Raw genomic sequence first — 19,639 nt, 5'->3', positions numbered from 1 at the left:
AGCCAGTAAGTCAAAAGGGAATTATAGTCCTATATATTGGGAAAGCGGCAGTTTGAAAAAAGTTACTCCAACCAATTATTAGGACTTGTCATGTGGGATTTTTTTCTCTCTACCCCACCCAAAAAAAACCTCCATCCCAAACTGGATATTGTAGCTCTAAATAGCCTTCAATAACCTTTTCTGCTATCCTTCTTCCTTCCAAAAGGTGAAATGGGTGGTAGAAAAATGTCAAGCTATGAATTCATTCATTGGATTCGCATGTTAAGACTAAAACAGTGATAATTAAATATAGTTACTGTGTTTCCATAGCATGTTAAAGGCAAATGAACTATGTTGACTCTATACAACAGGCTTAGTCAATTTATTGAAATGAACCATAAAATAACCAAACTGTCAACGCTGCTAACATTGTTTGTTCTTGCTTTGACAAAAGACAATGAAGCAGCTGTTTCATATTTTTACTGGTATATCACTTTTAGAGTTAAAGTTAGTTGAAGAAGGGAGGGAGAAGGAAGAATGTATGGTATTTTTGTAATGGTATTTTTACTGACAGACTTATCAAAAAGTTTTATGAGAAACACCCCAACAAACCAAAAGCCAGCTCCTAATTTGTGTTTTTGTTTACATTACAGAATCTGTCCTTTTTGTAAGGGGGACCGGATGTCAACGCTGCTAACATCGGATGTTCTTGCTTTGACAAAAGATGATGAAGCAGCTATTTCATATTTCTACTGGTATATCACTTTTAGAGTTAAAGTTAGTTGAAGAAGGGAGGGGGAAGGAAGAATGTATGAGAAATTGGTTAGATATAAACAACAGTAGCGGAATAGTTTCAAGGTTGAATGTAACAAGAGGATAAGAAAGAACTGGGGGGGTTATGCTAAGGAGGGAGAACTAACCCTTCAAACTAATTGGAGAATGTGATTAATGACAGCAATGAAAGGAGGAGAATTGTGTTTAATATTATTGTGCCAAGGGGAGGGAATTCAGATTCCAGCTTTTCACAAGCATTCCCGATGTTATAGGGCTCTAATAAAAGACTTTTAAGGTAAACAATGCCTCAGTGTTCTTTGAAGAGCTCCTCCATCAGAAACTTGACATCAAGCTGGAATCCACCAACTTTGCAAACTAACTAGGGGGTCCCGAACTCCCGTCGCTGTCTCCAAGTTTGGGAGTCAGGCTGACAAAGAGTCGGGGAAGATCCCATCATGGAGGAGGAAAAATTGCCTGAAGCCAGCTTCCCGGCCGACCCTTCTCAACCATGGGAAGAAATAGCTATGGACTTTATAGTAGACCTACCTGACAGTAGAGAAAATACTGTCATTTGGACTGTGATAGACCTGTTTTCAAAACAGGCTCATTTTATTGCCTGTAAAGGACTCCCATCGGCCCCAACGCCTGACTAAGTTGTTCCTAAAACATATCTACCAGCTACATAGCGCCCCTAAGCAAATAATTTCAGACAGAGGGGTGCAGTTCACAGTGAAATTTTGGAGGAATTTTCTTAAATTAATTGGATCATCTCAAGGCTTCTCAACTGCTTTTCACCTGGCTACTAATGGGGCCGCAGAATCCACTAACAAAATGATGAAACAATATCTCAGATGCTACATTTCTTACTAACAAACAAACTGGACTGACCTCCTCCCTTTCACAGAGATGGCTTACAATAATTCAGTACACAGCAGCACTAGCTACACTCCTTTCCGGGTATCCACAGGGAAAGAATTCAACCCCATACCGGAATACCCTCAGTTGCCCTCCGCTTCCCAGACACTTGATCAATGGGTGAGGGGTTGGGAAGAAGTTTGGAAAAACACAAAGATGGCCTTAAAAAAGACTTTTGAGACCTACAAAAAGTAGGCTGATAAAAAGAGAGCTCCCCAAAGGACATTCCAAGTTGGGGAAAAGGTTTATTTGTCGACCAAATACTTACGCCTTAAAGTACACAACAAGAAATTAGAACCGAAATTCTTAGGACCTTTCCCCATTGTGAGAATCATCAACCCGGTCACAGTAGAATTGAAACTCCCCAGACTTTTGGGGAAAATTTACCCGGTTTTCCATTGTAGCTTACTGAAAGCTTTTCAGGCCTCCACTTTAAGACCTCCCCCTAAGAAGGCACCCGGACCCCTCGTAGTAGCAGGTCAGACCCATTATGAAGTGAAACGTATTCTTGACTCTAGAATTTTTAAGGGAAAATTACAGTACCTAGTACAATGGAAGGGATACCCATTCTCTGAAGCCACTTGGGTGAAATCTAGCAATGTAAAAGCTGACAGACTTATCAAAAGGTTTTATGAGAAACACCCCAACAAACCAAAAGCCAGCTCCTAATTTGTGTTTTTGTTTACATTACAGAATCTGTCCTTTTTGTAAGGGGGACCGGATGTCAACGCTGCTAACATCGGATGGTCTTGCTTTGACAAAAGATGATGAAGCAGCTATTTCATATTTCTACTGGTATATCACTTTTAGAGTTAAAGTTAGTTGAAGAAGGGAGGGGGAAGGAAGAATGTATGAGAAATTGGTTAGACATAAACAACAGTAGCGGAATAGTTTCAAGGTTGAATGTAACAAGAGGATAAGAAAGAACTGGGGGGGTTATGCTAAGGAGGGAGAACTAACCGTTCAAACTAATTGGAGAATGTGATTAATGGCAGTGATGAAAGGAGGAGAATTGTGTTTAATATTATTGTGCCAAGGGGAGGGGAATTCAGATTCCAGCTTTTCACAAGCATTGCCGATGTTATAGGGCTCTAATAAAAGACTTTTAAGGTAAACAATGCCTCAGTGTTCTTTGAAGAGCTCATCCGTCGGAAACGTGACACAAACAGGCTATCTTTGACAATAATTAAAGATACCAAACCATACATACAACCACACAGACACAGAACAAACTTCCTCTATTTAAAAGTAACTGATCAGTCAATCATCCCTAATCAAAAGCAGTTTATAGATTTATTACTGTGTCTCCTATCTGCAAAACCTACTTTATTATTACGAGCAATTACCAAAGAAACAAATCTAAAGCCAAAGATGTCCCTCTATCAACCCACAGCAGTGGGAGTGAACAGAAGGAAGACCACAGTCATCTTTTTGTCAAATGTTTTCCATTCTCCAGCCTTCATCTGGCAACAGCCATGATTACATCAGCTCTCAAAGAACCTTAGATTGTGCCAAGGGATCACAATGGCAGCAGAAAGAGGAAAGTGTTGTTTATTTTGTCATCATTTTTTAGTCTTCTAAGTACATGTAATCAAGGATTGCAGAATCACTGGCTAGCTATTATGGTTCTCCACAAAATGCCTGCAGAGGACAGTATGAATGGAGGGGATCAAGGTTACATAGAACGTATTTGCATAACACATTTAAGTAAGTCAGTTAAAGACCTAGGAGCTGCTTTCAGGTAATTTCTAAGTCAAGTGTTAATCTTGTCATTTTGTTTTACTTTTTGTTTAACTTATGCCTCAATATATTGTGCAAAGCCAGAAAATTAATTATTTCAGTAACCAGGTCAACGTGATGTGTGAATACAGTATCCATCCTGTTTGATGGGCAGAGCTGTCCTCAGCTGTGGATATAACCAAAAGCAAAACAGGAAGATCTAAAACCTGAATGATTGTAATTTCTTTAGCTGGGACTGTCCTTGAAAACTGCTTGGAAATTCCAGCTGCTGTAGTATCCAGCTGCCCATTTGATAAAGGATCAACTTTGTTATTCCTTCATCACACTACTACTTGACAACTTTAAGATGTGCGGACTTCAACTTCCAGAATGGGGGAATAGGTAGACCCTGGTCAACTGGTCCAGTTTGTTTCCAAGTACAATTCAGAGTGCTGGTTACCACCTATAAAGCCCGTGTGTCATTTGGGACCTGGGTATCTTTGAAACCACCTAGATTAATATGCCTATCCAAAGTGTGCCAACAGAAAGTGCCTGCTGAGTGCCCCCACTTATCAGGAAAAGGCTCAAACCCAGCAGTCCTGTACTCTTCTCTCATGATCTTCTGAAAGTTTGAAAAGACCTGGCTAAGTCAAGGCTCCACACCAGCAGACTGAACTAATGAGCCAACTCTCCTTTCTGAAATGCTACTGTTTTGGAGAATTTGGACCCTTTGCCCTGATTCAGAACAAACACTCTGTGCTAGTGCCAAGTAGGTGAATCGGGCAAAAGAGCCTCTTGCCAGCCACCTACCGACCAAAGCTCTCCAGCTGCCTTGGAGCCAAAAGAGTCCACAGATTGCCTGATAATTCATATAATCTATTTTGCTCTTTAGTAAAATAGATTTATTCCATTCGTATCCTTTCTTTGGCTTTTTTTTTAGAAAGGGAGAAGAGTTAGACTCTTTGGAACACTTACTATGTTCAGAAATCAGGTTAAACCATGGTATATTTAAATATAGATTGAATACAGTTACTGCACAATTGACTGGCTTCACACAAAGCCATAATCCTTGTTTTTACAAACCACAATGGCTTGATTTGTTCCCCCTGCTAAATCATATTATTAAACCAACTACATTATGTTTTAGCCTGTTTTGCAAACCCAGTTATTCTCTTACATGGAGTAATAGGAGATTGCAATGGAGGATGCTGTGTTGTATTCAGTACTGCACATGAATTTGGAATTAGACCAGTGTGGAACTAGTATAACTTGGTGGAATCCCCCCCCCCGCACACACACACACACACACACACACACACACACATCCATCAGACAAACAGTGTTAGAATTCAATGCCAGGAAGCTCTCATGGTAACTTTCCAGTTTGCACTCAATGCTCCCAGAATTTGATACAAAACTGTACCCTGAGAGCTAGTTAACGCAAAAGAGGATTCTTAAATACTAAGAGCCTTAAATACAGGAGCCTACATTCACATTGGAGATCAAGTGCACATTGCTCAAATAAAATATTATATCTGATTATACTGAATACATTCAGCCAAACAAAAATGCCTGTGTCTGATTTCACACAACACAATTAAACAAGTGATCATTTATAGACTACCAATTGGTTTGCATAGTACAGTACGTCCACTGTGATTAGTGTTAACCTTGGCTAGCTTGTGTGATGCATATGTGCTTTAATACGTTATGTAAAGGCAATTTCCTTGATTTGTATTGTGTAAACTCAGACAATGAATTCACTTAATGACCAGGTTAATGGTGTTGTGCAACAACACAACTTGGATCAGCATAACTCAGTCTGGTGTTTTAGAGAGATGTCAGAATTACAACTATTAGAATTTCCAGGCAGCTTGACTGTTGGTCAACATATATGAACGGCATCAGATTGAGAGAGGGTATTTGAAGGAACAACCTCTTCAAGAACTGAGCATTTAAGAGAGTTCCATGAAAATATATTCTGACTTATATTCATGAGACAGGAATCCTGTATGAATGTCTTCCTTTTCTATCTTCTCCCCATCTCCTTAAACCTTGCAGTGATGCCTAATTACATCTAGCTTGTTGCTCTGATTACTATATAAATGAAAAAGCAGCTATCACATGTGCAGAAGACTATTAAATCTTACTCTGGGTGAATTTCTTATTGTCAAAGTTAGCCCAACCTTTGGGAGAAGGGGGAGAAAGCCAAGGAGTGCAACTCAAGTTAAATGATAGGAAAGGAAAGGAAAGAGAAGCAATCTTCTTGTAGCACTCGGCTCATCAGAATGAACTTTGTTCTGCTCTTCTCTAGAGAACAGGAAATATATAACTTGCCCTATCAATCTCTTGGATAAAGCCACTCATATCTAAATGTTAGATTGTAAAAATCAAAGGAAAACATTCTCAAATGACAGGCTGTCTAGATACAGGGCTGCTGGCCAAAGATGACTCATGAAGGACAGCTAGTGAGAGTGATTTTCTTCCAGGCATGCATCAGCTTCCTGTTTCTTGAATTAAGGCTTCTCTGTCCTCCAGTCAAAATTAGATAGAAAACCATCTTAATCCTGCATGTGCACTGGGTGTAAGACTCAAGAAATAAAGAGCACTTCTCATGAGGTGAGGTTGTTTGGTCCAAAGTGACATTCTCACGCACACCCACCCCACTAACATGAATGCAAGTGTTTCCATCTAGTGCCTGGACCAAACTTGAACAAATAGGGATAAATGAAAAAAATTATAGGAAAAACTAATCCTTGGCTTACAACCATAACTGAGGCCAGTCACGCCAGTCCTTAAGCAGCCTGTGGCTGATTTTGTGATTTCTTTTGCGGCAGTCATTAAGCAAATGCAATGGTCATTAAGCAAATCCATTGTGTACCACCACAGCATTGGAGCCATGGTGGCACGACGGTTAGAATGCAGCATTACAGGAAAATCTGAGCCACTTTGATCTCAAGTGGCTCAAGGTTGACTCAGCCTTCCATCCTTCCGAGGTCAGTAAAATGAGGACCCAGATTGTTGGGGGCAATATGCTGACTCTGTAAAGTGCTTAGAGAGGGTTGTAAAGCACTGTGAAGCGGTATACAAGTCTAAGTGCTATTTTGCAAGAAACCAGAAATGCCAGTTTCCAGGAAAAAATCATTGTAAAACACAGTCAAGTGACCACAGTATGCCACAAAGGGCTGTAAGTATGGGCTGGTTGTCAACGTGGTGGGTGGGGCAGCGGCTCATAAATAGCTCTGAGGAAGTCTGCTATAACTTTGAACAGCTGCTAAATGATCAGTTGTAAATTGAGGACTACCTTTATCTCCTCCATGATCTTTTGCCAGGATAATTAGGGGAGACTGATTACAATTACAGAATAAAATTAACCATGCCCTATTAATGGTTTATATGGTGCTTATTGTCCCTACAGATTTAAAGATTACTTCAATGATACATATTTAAATAAACAGAGCAGGATTTCATAATCTGAAGGAATGGAAAAGGAGCCCAAGGCAAGTGGGAGTTCGTAAATGAACAATTACAATTTCCTTTCAAAAACCAAGCAAACAAAAAGGATATGTTCTGCCAGAAAACTGTCAAAAGCACAATGAAGGAGCAGGATTGAATTTCAAGACAGATAGAAATATAGTCAGGAAATATTTATTTAGTTCAGTTCTCCAGAGTCAGATGAATTGCATACTGAGGCTTTGAAAGAACTCACTAATATTGTGTAGTGTGTAGTCTGAGCCTTTATGTACTATTTTTGAGTAATTTTATAAAACAGGATTGGGCAAATACCGTGTTTCCCTGAAAGTAAGGTCTACACCAACAATAAGCCCTAGCTTGATTTTTTGGGAGTGGGCCTAATATAAGCCCTATCCCAAAAATAAGCCCTAGTTTTGGGGCAAGGTACACACCTAAAAATCAAGCTAGGGTGGGGGGGGAGTAGAGCTGCCCCACCTGCCCCGCACCCACTTATCATGCAGCCAGACCTCTCCTTGCCAGCCCATTTCTTCTTCTGAGGCCTCTTCTGCAGCCATGCCTGCACTTCTCAGACACAGGAAGGCCGGAAGGCCTGTGCAGCCAAGAACCAGGCTATGGATTCAATCCATAGCTCGATTCTGCAAGACCTCAGCAGCCGAGCACCAAGCTATGGATTGAATCCATAGCTCGGTGCTCGGCTGCTGAGGCCTTCCGGAAAGGCCAGACTGCAAAATTCAGGCCCGAATGCATCTGCAGAACTTCGGCCCCAGAAGAAGTGGACGGCAAGGGGGCCTTTCAGTGCCGGAGGTGAGGTAACGCCTACCCCGAAAATAAGACCTGATGCCTCTTTTGGAGAATTTTCAGGGAAACACGGTGGTGTCCCTATCTTCAAAATAGAAACAGAAGGCCAACCAGCTAGTTAGTCTGACATAGATATCTGGGCAGATTCTCAAACAAATTATAAAGAGCCTGACCTGCAAACATTCTGAGAACAAATCGTGCCAAACGAATCTTATGTCATATTTTTGTTGGGCAATTCTCTTAGTAAATTGTGAGAATGCTACCGCTATGTCTTACGCAATACTGCATAAGATATCTTGATTCAAAAAAGCATTTGACAGAACATCATCTAACATTTTGACCAGCAAGTTACTTAAATGCGGATGGCACAATTAAGTGGACACATACAATAGCTACCAGAATAACAGAGTTGGAAGGGACCTTGGAGTTCTTCTAGTCCAACTCCTTACTCAAGCAGGAAACCCTATACCATTTCAAAAAAATGGTTGTCCTATTTCAACATATATTCAAACAATGCTCATCAGGACAGACAAGTGCGAAAGTTTTTTTTATTTAGAAATAAAATACACAGGGATAGATGGGGGATGCTTGTGTGTAAAGGATCATAGGTAAAGGTAAAAGGTAAAGGTTCCCCCGCACATGCGTGCTAGTCGTTTCCAACTCAAGGGGCCGGTGCTTATCTCCGTTTCAAAGCCGAAGAGCCAGCGCTTGTCCGAGGACGTCTCCGTGGTCATGTGGCCGGCATGACTGGACGCCAAAGGCGCACGGAACGCTGTTACCTTCCCACCGTAGCGGTCCCTATTTTTCTACTTGCATTTTTACGTGCTTTCGAACTGCTAGGTTGGCAGAAGCTGGGACGAGTAACAGGCGCTCACTCTGTTATGTGGCACTCGGGATTCGACCCGCCAAACTGCCGACCTTCTGATCAACAAGCTCAGCGTCCTAACCCACTGAGCCACCACGTCCCTGTAAAGGATCATAGCATAATATAATTTGATAGTGTAGCAAGGCTGCAACAAAAGTACCAGTAGTTCTTGACTTACAACCACACTGAGACCAGAATTGATGTTGCAAAGTTGGACAGTTGTTAAGTGGATTTTGTTCTATTTTACGATCTTTGTTGCCATAGTTGTTAAGTGAATTGCTGCTGTTATGTTAGTAACATGGTTGTTAAGTGAATCTGGCTTCCCCATTGATTTTGCTTGTCAGAAGGTCGCAAAAGGTGATCACCCGGGACAATTGCCAAGCATCTGTATTTTGATCACATGACCCTGGAGATGCTGCAACAGTCATAAGTGTGAAAAATGGTCATAAGTCACTTTTTTCAATGCCATTGTAACTTTGAACGGTGACTAAATGAACTGTTGTAAGTTGAGGACTACCTTTAAACTAGAATCCCATTTGCATCCAGAGGGGAAACGCTTTCCAAATTATGGAAGAGTAGGTACCTTTTATGTATGTCAGATCCCACTTTAAGTCTTGTGTCCAATAAGGGGCACAAAGATTTAGTTCAGTGTTTTTCATGCTGACTAAGGATTTCTGGGAGTTGTAGTACACACACGTTAAAATTCCTAGGTTTGCAAAATACTTATTTAAACAAACTGAGACAGGTTCAGGGATAATTAGGAGGACAGACAGTAAATCCCATGAAGAGAGCTTGAAAGAATTGAAAATGATCCACTTTCTGAAAACTGAATGGGAATATAATGAAACTTTAATATCTGAAATACTGTCATGCATCAGAAAGCCAAACTTTTTCTCTGTTACCTCAGAATGCAAGATATGTATGATGGATTTAAATTACAGGACATTCTGACTGAATGCTTACAACCCCAACATTAAGAATCATTTGTCAATGGAACCAAAATGCCAAAGAGATATCAAATAAAGGATGCTTATCACTGCTTATCAACAGTTCTTTCATATGGATTCCTGCACTGAAAAGGAATGATTCAATTCCTGTACCTCAATTCTATGATTCTAAGTAGCTGGGAAGGGATGTACCCGTCGGCCTCGACTTACAACAGTTCATTTAGTCACTGTTCAAAGTTACAACAGCACTGAAAAAAGTTTAACAACTGTCTCACTTAGCAACAGAAATTTTGGGCTCAATTGTGGTCTTAGGTTGAGGACTAACTGTACCAAGCCAAGGCCTCAGGTAGAACTAGGCATTTGCATGCTTCTGGTAGCAGAGAATTGTGGGTTCAGGAATACAGAAGACCAACCTGGCTCCAACCCAAGGTCCAGCTATCTGTAAATCCCTGCTTTTGTTCATATCAAAATAAAGCATTGCTTCTATCTCTGACAATAATAGCTATATACTTGAGGATATGGTCGGGATTTTCTAAAAAAATTAAAGTTGTAATGGATGGGAGAGAGAGATTATTGCCTTCTCCAAAGTGTAGGAAACTGAAAGTTAAGAATAAATTATAGAGCTGAGGAACAAAGCCTTGAGAAATTTTGTAAACACGCTAAATATCATAATTTCATTTATACTTGCTTCTTCTTGGCACAAAGTTTCAAAACTGCCCAAGATAGCACCCAACCATCAGCACAATGGTGTTGCCAGTTTTTCCAACAACCCCCCCCCCCTCAAGAGAATACTTTTAGGATAAGAATGTATCAACACTGCCATCAAATAAAGGATTGCAGGAAGAAATATGATACAGAAAAATAAGCAAACACAAGCAAAGGATGGGGAAAAAGAAATACACAGGTAAAGGAGCAGATTTAATCACAAAGTTATTTTTATATAACCATAATGAAGAGACAGCATGCATGCAGTGATAGTCATAATGGAAATCCCATCACATTCAAAAGGACTAGCTCTATTTTTATTGTAAGGTTACATTACAGTTAATCCTTGATTTATGACTGTAATGGACCCTGCCCACTATAGTCATAAGTTGTGATAGTTGTAAAATGGGTCACTCATGTGACTGACCCAATTTCACAACCTTTTTGGGGCAATTGTTAACACCATGGTTGTTAAGCAAATTGCAAAAAGTTATTCCTAGGGCTACAATTACTTGACGTATGTCCATAATAGACCAGGGAATTATGGTCATAAATTATTACAATTGTAAGCTGAGGCCTCATGTAATCAGATTTGACATTACAACTGGTTTTTACAGCAGTCATTAAGTGAACACTCTGGTCATTCAGGGAATCAAATCCCCCAGTGGGCGTTTTTGCTAGAAACTGGAAATAAATAGCAGAAACCGGAAAATGCATAGCAAATTGTGGTCATGTGATTGCAAGACACTGCAAACAGTATAAAAATGAACCAAGTGATAATCACCCATAATGGGATCATATGACTGCAGGGGATTGTGCAGCTGTCATAATTCCAAAACCGGGTTGTAAGTAACTCTGTAAACTTTAAATGGTGATTAAGTGACTGGTCCTAAGTTGAGGACTACCTGTATAACCTAATTATAGTTATATAACCATCCATCTCACAAAAGCATACCATACAGCAGGGGTGTCAAACTCAATTTCATTGAGGGCCGCATCAGCATTGCGGTTGCCCTCAGGGGGCCGGGTGGGTATGGCCAGGGTGGGCGTGGCCTACTGGGTGGGCGTGGCTAGAGTGCGTATGGCCTACTGGGTGGTCGTGGCCAGCTCTACATCGTTCGCATCAAGGGTGCCTATGGGGGCCTGGGCAGGAGTGGGAGAGATCTGAGGGTCTCTGGCAGAAGGAGGGTCTCTGGGCCAGGGCCAAGGCAGTGGGGGCTGTTCCCTCACTGTTTCCAGGATGGCTTCGCGGGCCACATGAAACCACTTCGCAGGCCGGATCCGGCCCCCGGGCCTTGTGTTTGACATGTCTGCCATACAGTATAGGCAGCATACATATGGTAACAATAAAAATTGTCCGGTGTAGTAGGATCTAGTGATGGCTACTCAAGAACAGGGTGAACCAATACCTCATTACGGAGGCTGGAACAACCCTCTCTCTCAAGGAAGAATTGTCCACATGACATCTATCCGGGCCATTTATATGAAGAGTGTGTCCATGTGATCTCGCTGCTCAGTTTAACCAGCTGATCCCAAGTTCTACAGTATGAATGGAGAGTGAGTCATTTTGTCCATATTCATTCTTGTCATGACATTTCTTGAAAGGACTGGGAGTAGCAGAGAGCACAGTGTATATAAAGCAGAAAGAATTGTGCTTAGGCAGCAGTGAGATCACAGGTGTTTGTGTGTCAGGCGGGATGTCCTTACAGTGTTTCTATCTCCAGATTTGCCTGAACTGGAACCACCCCATGGATCAAAGTAAACAAGGCTTGGGAACACCATGTCCAGAAGCCAACAGCCTCTGGAAGCTGGGAAAATGGCCTCATTTAAGCAGGCATTTGCTGCAATACCCCGCAACTAAGGCTGTCCCAAACTGCCAGTGGGTTGATGAAAAGGTTCTACTACAAAATAAATGCTACTTTTCTGACTTTCTCGTCAAAAAAAAATACACACAAGCAGACTTTTGCAGATGAACAGCAATATTCAAAGCCATAATGTTTAGGCAAGCAAATGAAGATGTCTCTTTCAAAGAAAGAGGAATAAGGACCACAAATTGACCTAAACCAAACCCCAGATGGTTGGCAACACAATATACTAAACTACGGTCTATTAACCGCGATGGTGAGGTTCACATTCGTGAGTTGAAGTGAGAGGGCAAGTTAGAAAGGAAAAGCAAAATAACTTCCTCTTCCCTAGAGGAAAAGGATAGGGCACTTCCTATCACCTGGAAAAAATTAGGCAAAAGGGGAACCTGACTGAAAGGTATAAAATTATCTATGGCATAGATAAAAATGTTTGGGGATTTTTTTCTAGAAGCAGGAACCATCCAATGAAGCAGACTGGACAGAGAATTTGAAGAAATGAAAGAGAACACACAGCACAAGATTAATGTGAGGAATTCACTTCCACAAATGTAGTGATGGCTTTAAAAGAGGCCTCTGGTTGGCCCGAGAAAAATAAACTGCTGGTCTGCTCCAACAAGAGTGTACCTATATATTGGGGCGGGGAGAGACTTCCAAGTGAATAGCTTCTAATAGCAATAGCACTTATTATTATATACCGCTTCACAGTGCTTTACAGCCCTTTCTAAGCAGTTTATAGAGTCAGCATATTGCCCCCAACAATCTGGGTCCTCTTTTTACCAACCTCAAAAGGATGGAAGGCTGAGTCAGCCTTGAGCCGGTGAGAATCAAACTGCCAAACTTCAGGCAGGCTGCAGGGGTGTCAAACTCAATTTCATTGAGGGCCGCATCAGCATTGCAGTTGCCCTCAGGGGGCCGGGTGGGTATAGCCAGGGTGGGCGTGGCCTATACTGGGTGGGCGTGGCTAGAGTGCGTATGGCGTACTGGGTGGGCGTGGCCAGCTCTACATCGTTGGCATCAAGGGTGCCTATGGGGGCCTGGGCAGGAGTGGGACAGATCTGAGGGTCTCTGGCAAAAGGAGGGTCTCTGGGCCAGGGCCAAGGCAGTGGGGGCCGTTCCCTCACTGTTTCCAGGATGGCTTCGCGGGCCGCATGAAACCACTTCGCGGGCCGGATCTGGCCCCCGGGCCTTGTGTTTGATGCTGGTTTGGGACAAAACCATTGTCAAATACATATAATGTGTGATTGCTGGCCACTGCAAATGGACAAAAATGCAGCCTAGTTGCCAAGTGCCTGATATGTGGTTCACATGACTGGGGCAGCAGTTGGAACCTCAGAATTGCATTGTAAATACCCCAGGTAGATCCATCATAACTCTGGTCACAAAATGACTAGTTGTAAGTTGAGGTCTACTTAACTATTGGTCTATTTAAGACCAATTTAAAATAACTAAACCATTTCTAGAAATGTTTCCAAGAAAGTTGTAGGGTTTATGCAGGCTGAGAATTTTAACTGGGGTTTTATTTTCAGGGATAATTTAATCTTTTAATTCTCTTTTAACTTTGTATTTTATATTGATGTGATTTTAAAATGCCCTGTAAACCGCCCTGAGTCCTTTGGGAAAGGGCGGTATATAAATCTAATAAAATCTAAATCTAAATGTCTGCTGCAGAAGTAGCCTACAATACTGCATTCTAACCACTGCACTACCACAGCTCATACGTAATACTCATAATACTTTTAATACTTGGAGTACAAAAAATGTTACCCTTTCCTGGATTAAAAGAAAGTGAAAGGTCTTGTGATACACTGGAAGGATTCAAATGAATTACAAAATCTGGACTTCCACTAAAATGCCACTGAGGAAGCAGGGTGATTCCACCATAAAAGTTCTATGGGAAATTGGTGAAACTTGGTTAAAAGAAAAGATTGCTGATGGTGTATTTCCCTGTGATCAAAAGACCTCTTCTGCACAGAGCTGTTCCTCTCAATCCTAAGGAAGAAGAAAAAGGTCTTGCTATTGGGGAGAGGGGGGGAGGTCAAAAGCCCTTTTGCCAAAGGCAGAAGCAGGTCCCCATAAGTTTCCATCAATAGCAAGGCTTTATCTGTTTTCCTTCTTCCCTAGGATTGAAAGGAAAGGCTACGTGTTTCACACTCGAACCAGACTTGCTATCACTTCACACAACAAACTTAATCAACACCAAGCCAAATAGTTTAGTTTATTGTGGTATCCCAACCAACTTTATCTTCTTTAATAAACAGTAATATTTGATCAATCATATCTAGGGTTGGAAGATAAGCAGCTGGCACATGGAAAGAGGGTTCTAAGAAACATAGGATATAGGCTAGGGCTAGGCAGGAAGTAAAAAAAATATATATCCCAGAAGGTGACAATACGAGACCTCCCCTTTCATTTTACCAATTTCATGTAGATTTTAATTTTTGAATTTGTTACAGTATGTTTAAATGTTAATGTGAACTCTGCAGTGCAGATGATGATGGCTAAACCACGGCTTTATATATGGGTAAAAGTAGCAAGAGAATTAATTAAAAAGCAGCAAGGGAAATATCCCCTTCTGATATGAGCCATCATAATATCCTGTGGCATAGAGTTCCAAAGTAAATTACACTCTGTTAGTTGGTCAGATGCAGCTGGCAGACCAGCACAGGAGAAAATGCATTTATCTGGATTCTGGAGCAAGTAAGGAGGCTTTGGATGCTCCAGGGACTGCACCAATGCTTCCCCAACCTGGGAGGGGCCTCATTGGCATATAGATTATTTAAATTCTGGGGAAAGTGGTGATAATCTGGAGTGAAGTTTTCCCTGAAGTTCATTAAAAGTTGTACCCCAACGGATTTACAATCTGCATTTTTGCACGATTGCAATTCTGCAATCACAGGATGAATTTCAGGACTCATCATTACTGACAGCCTAATGTTTCTGCTAGTTTGGAGACTGCAATTCAAGGAATCACAAAAAAAAACCACAAAAACCCTGGACTTCAGCTCAGAAAGAAAAAGACAATGGAAATCAGAGTGGGTTAGCAGAAAGATCCACAAGGTTCATATTTTTGTCTCCACTATGAGATGCTAGGTTTATCTCCCACATCAAATCCTTCGTGTTGTCTTTTCCAGACTGTTCCCCTCCTGGATAAAAAGGCCCCTGCACTTTAACAGAATCTCCAGGATTCCTGAGAAAAGACACCCCGTGGCCAGACTGCAGACTTGTCATCTCTCAAAACCACCTGTCAAAAGAATTGAACATGGTTGGAGGCAGGCAGTTCTCCCAGACTCACCTGTAAGCCAGGCTCATGCACTCAAACAGGCGGGTGAGAGTGGGATCAATGCTTGGAGGATCGGGGACTTCTGGCTCTGCCTGGTGATGGCGCCGACGGGGCACCAAGTCGCTGTGTGGACATGACACCATGAAGTGACCACTGTGGATCACTTGGGAGCAGGCAGGATAACCAGAACCAGATTTGGTGCTGTTGAAGGCTGGGTTGTCAGAATCTGAATCAAAATCCGAGTCAGGCCTTGACCCCATCTGCAGTTCCATATAAGGGCCAGATCGTCCAGGATGAATGACAGCCATGGTGAAGGAAATGGCACTTGCTGGAGAGCTCTGTCCAGCCCAGCTGTCAAAGCTAACACCAGGATCTTTCTTGTAGGGGTCGCCGGTTCCACATACGGTTCCACATACGTAACCTCACCTGGCACTCACCAGGGCTCTGACTCCAATAGCTGTCTTTATAGATCAACCTGATGTGGTTCTGCCTCCTAGATGGGTGGACACAAAGAGTTGCTGGGAAAAATTAACACTTTGTTTGCCAGTACAAGGTGCATTTGGATAGCCAGAGGCAATGTAAAACAGCTCCAGATAAGCTGGTTAACTTTTGATCTAGTGCTTATGCCTTTAATAGCAATCTAATCTTCTGTCGTTAGTGGGGCCATAATGTTGACTTCTCTGCTATGAAAAGAAGATTCGCTTACTGATTTCTGCAGGTAAAATGGCTGTTAAAGGCCAAAGGACTCAACATGTTTTTCTCCAGTCAGTTGGCAGTTTAATCTAAGTTGGACTGGCAATTATACTTGTCTCATATTGTTGATGATGATAGAAACACCCCTAAACTGATTTATAGACATATGTGCATAATCCCACCACCATGCAGAGCTGCCAATGAGCTGGCAAAACAGACTTTGTTTGCATTGGCTAAGAACTGCTGGGAGCATGTGCAGGAAAAGGGAGTTGTATGCTGTGTTTACCCAGTACTAATGTATTCCCACCCCCCCAGCATTCCCAGCAAGCAAACACAGATTAAGAGACAAAATTAAGTAAAATCATAGCAACCTATGTGCAGCACAGTATGAATCAACATTAAAAGCTATGCTCCTGGACCCTAGGAAAACGGCAACAACACAAAAGCAGCAGGGTTCTTCCCAGCCTTTGCCAAGATGGGGGAAGGCCATATGGTGTGCAGGATACTCGCATGAGAAATGTGGAGCATAATCATAGACGGACACATGGTCAGGGTCATTTTGGCTATGTTCGCACAACATGCTTAACTTGATGGCTGACTTAACCTATTTTCTTTGTTTGCACAACATAGTAGACCATAAATTAAATCGGCTGGATTTGCACAATATGGCAAGTAACAAAAAATTAACCTAGAGTAGCACTAACCAAAGTAGCATATTGTGTGAATAAAACTGCTGAGTTTATAATCAGGTAAAGCAATTTATGAATAGATGTGGGAGACACAGTGATCCATCTCAATACAGGCAGTCCTTGACTGACAATCACAATTGGGACGTGAACATCTGTCGCTAAGTAAGATGATCATGAACTGAGTCATACCTGATTTTATGACCTTTTTTGCCATACTCATTACGTGAATCACCCTGGTCATTAAGTGAATCTGTCTTTCCCCGTTGTCTTTCCTTCTCAGAAACAAGCAAGAAAAATCACAAATAGTGATCATGTGACCCTGGGACACTTTTTAAAGACATGCCAATTGCCAAGCACCCAAATTTTTATCACATGACCACAGGGGCTCTGCAATGGCCAAGAGTGCAAGCACTGTTCATAAGTCACTTTTTTCAGCAGCATCATAACTTTGAACAGTTGCTAAACAAATTATTGTAAGCCAAGGACTAGTTTTTCAAGGGCACATACATTGAAAATTTACTAGCACAAGGCACATGCCTATGTTGTCTGGGAACTCTAAATAGTGGGTTAGGATGCTGAGCTTGTCGATCAGAAGGTCGGCAGTTTGGCGGGTCGAATCCCAAGTGCCGCGTAACAGAGTGAGTGCCTGTTACTCATCCCAGCTTCTGCCAACCTAGCAGTTCGAAAGCACGTAAAAATGCAAGTAGAAAACTAGGGACCACTACGGTGGGAAGGTAACAGCGTTCCGTGCGCCTTTGGCGTCTAGTCATGCCAGCCACATGACCACGGAGACGTCCTCGGACAAGCGCTGGCTCTTCGGCTTTGAAACGGAGATGAGCACCGCCCCCTAGAGTTGGAAACGACTAGCACGCATGTGCGAGGGAACCTTTACCTTTACTTTAAGACACTGAAGTGGGGATGGGGGTCATAAAGCAAAGATTAGGGTTTCTTCTAGGATACAAATGGAAAATCAAAACCTAGCATATAAATGCACAGTCTACATCTGCCTTTGAAGGTTTTTTTGCTTATTGACCTGTTCAAGTGGCTGAATTTGCCATGATTGTGCCCTAAATTGTGCTCGGATTCGAACTGGCCTGGACTCCAACTGGGCTGAGATGGAAGAACAAGACATGGACAGTCTTGTCGACGTCATCTGGGAAGAATTTGATCCTGTAACTCCTAAGGAAGTGGACAGGATTATGAGAAGGTTGAGCTCCTCCACATGCTTACTGGACCCGTGCCCTTCCTGGCTGGCCTATGCAGCTCGAGAGGGGACACGTGGCTGGTTCCTAGCGGTCATCTCTGCTTCTCTGAGTGAGGGTCACTTCCCCACTGCCTTGAAGGAGGCGGTGGTGAGACCTCTCCTCAAGAAGCCCATCCTCTTTGAATAACTTTCGTCCAGTCTCCAATCTTCGCTTCCTCGCGAAGGTTGTTGAGAGCGTGGTGGCGCACCAACTTCCTCAGATCCTGGATGAAGCGGTTTATCTAGACCCGTACCAATCGGGTTTCAGGCCGGGCTACAGCACGGAGACGGCATTGGTCGCTCTGATGAATGATCTCTGGAGAGCCCGGGACAGGGGCCATTCCTCTGTCCTAGTCTTATTAGACCTCTCGGCGGCTTTCGATACCATCGACCATGGTATCTTGCTGCGACGCCTCAGGGGACTGGGAGTGGGAGGCACGGTTCTGCGTTGGTTCTCCTCCTTTCTCCAGGGTCGCTCGCAGTCGGTGCTGACAGGGGGACAGAGGTCGACCCCGAGGCCTCTCGCTTGCGGAGTCCCTCAGGGGTCGGTCCTCTCGCCTCTCCTGTTCAACATCTACATGAAACCGCTGGGTGAGATCATTCGCAGTTTTGGAGTAGGGTACCATCAGTATGCTGATGACACCCAGCTTTTCATCTCAACTCCAAACAATATCAGTGATGCCCTAGACGTGATGTCCCGCTGCCTGAAAGCGGTCCGGGAATGGATGGGGAGGAACAGGCTTCAACTGAACCCGGACAAGACTGAATGGCTGTACGTTCCGGCAAACCAGGATATTCAGAATGTCCCATCGCTTAACATCGGGGACATGTTACTACCCCCTGTTGATAGGGCCCGCAACCTGGGTGTCCTCCTAGACTCGCAGCTCTCCCTAGAAGACCACATAGGAGCTGTGACCAAGGGGGCCTTCTCCCGGGTACGACTAGTTCGCCAACTACGGCCTTATCTGGACCTGGATTCCTTACGTACAGTCACCCATGCCCTTGTGACCTCTCGCCTAGACTATTGCAACGCTCTCTACATGGGGCTGCCCTTGAGATCCACTCGGAAGCTTCAGCTGGTGCAAAGTGCAGCGGCACGGACACTCTTGGGAGCCTCCCGATACTCCCATATCACACCTCTCCTCCGTGCGCTGCACTGGCTTCCGGTTGCCTTCCGTGTGAAGTTCAAGGTGCTAACAATGACATACAAAGCCCTACATGGCATGGGTCCGGACTACCTACGGGAGCACCTTCTGCCGATGTCAGCACCCCACCGTCCTATGCGCTCCCACAGAGAGGGCCTCCTCAGGGTGCCACCGCTCAAGGAATGTCGGCTGGTGGCCCCCAGGGGGAGGGCATTCTCAGTGGGTGCGCCAGCCCTCTGGAACAGCTTACCAACCGAAATCCGGATGGCCCCCGACCTCCGTACCTTCCGACGCGACTTAAAAACCTTCCTGTTCCAGCAGTCCGGCCTGGCATGATAGCGTTAATTGGGGTCCCAGTTTGTTTTCAATATTGTTTTTATTACTTTTTATTGTTCATCTGTAGACCTTCCTTCCTCTGTACACCGCCCCGAGTCCCTCGGGAGAAGGGCGGTTTATAAAAACTAATAAATAAATAAATAAATAAATAAATTGAGCAGCCACTTCTCAGTAATGCTGTTTTGGAAAAAAGGCTTTGTCTGCAACAGTAG

General features: G+C 43.1%; 1 protein-coding gene across 1 annotated transcript in view; it reads right to left on the bottom strand.

Annotated features, from left to right (window-relative positions):
• MLXIPL (MLX interacting protein like) overlaps positions 1-15,629 on the bottom strand; it is a gene marked incomplete at its 5' end in the record, with an annotated part of 54,088 nt that extends 38,459 nt beyond the window's left edge. Inside the window, one exon of the mRNA XM_081313097.1 lies at positions 15,334-15,629. Coding sequence (XP_081169223.1) covers positions 15,334-15,629 — 296 coding nt within the window. The remainder of the gene's footprint in view (positions 1-15,333) is intronic.
• Positions 15,630-19,639: the final 4,010 nt, after the last annotated feature.

The sequence above is a fragment of the Vipera berus genome (genome assembly GCF_964194415.1).
Source record: "Vipera berus genome assembly, chromosome: 1".
Lineage (NCBI taxonomy): Eukaryota > Metazoa > Chordata > Lepidosauria > Squamata > Viperidae > Vipera > Vipera berus.
Note: the sequence above shows the minus strand (reverse complement) of the source record. Positions and strands in the feature narration are given on the sequence as shown.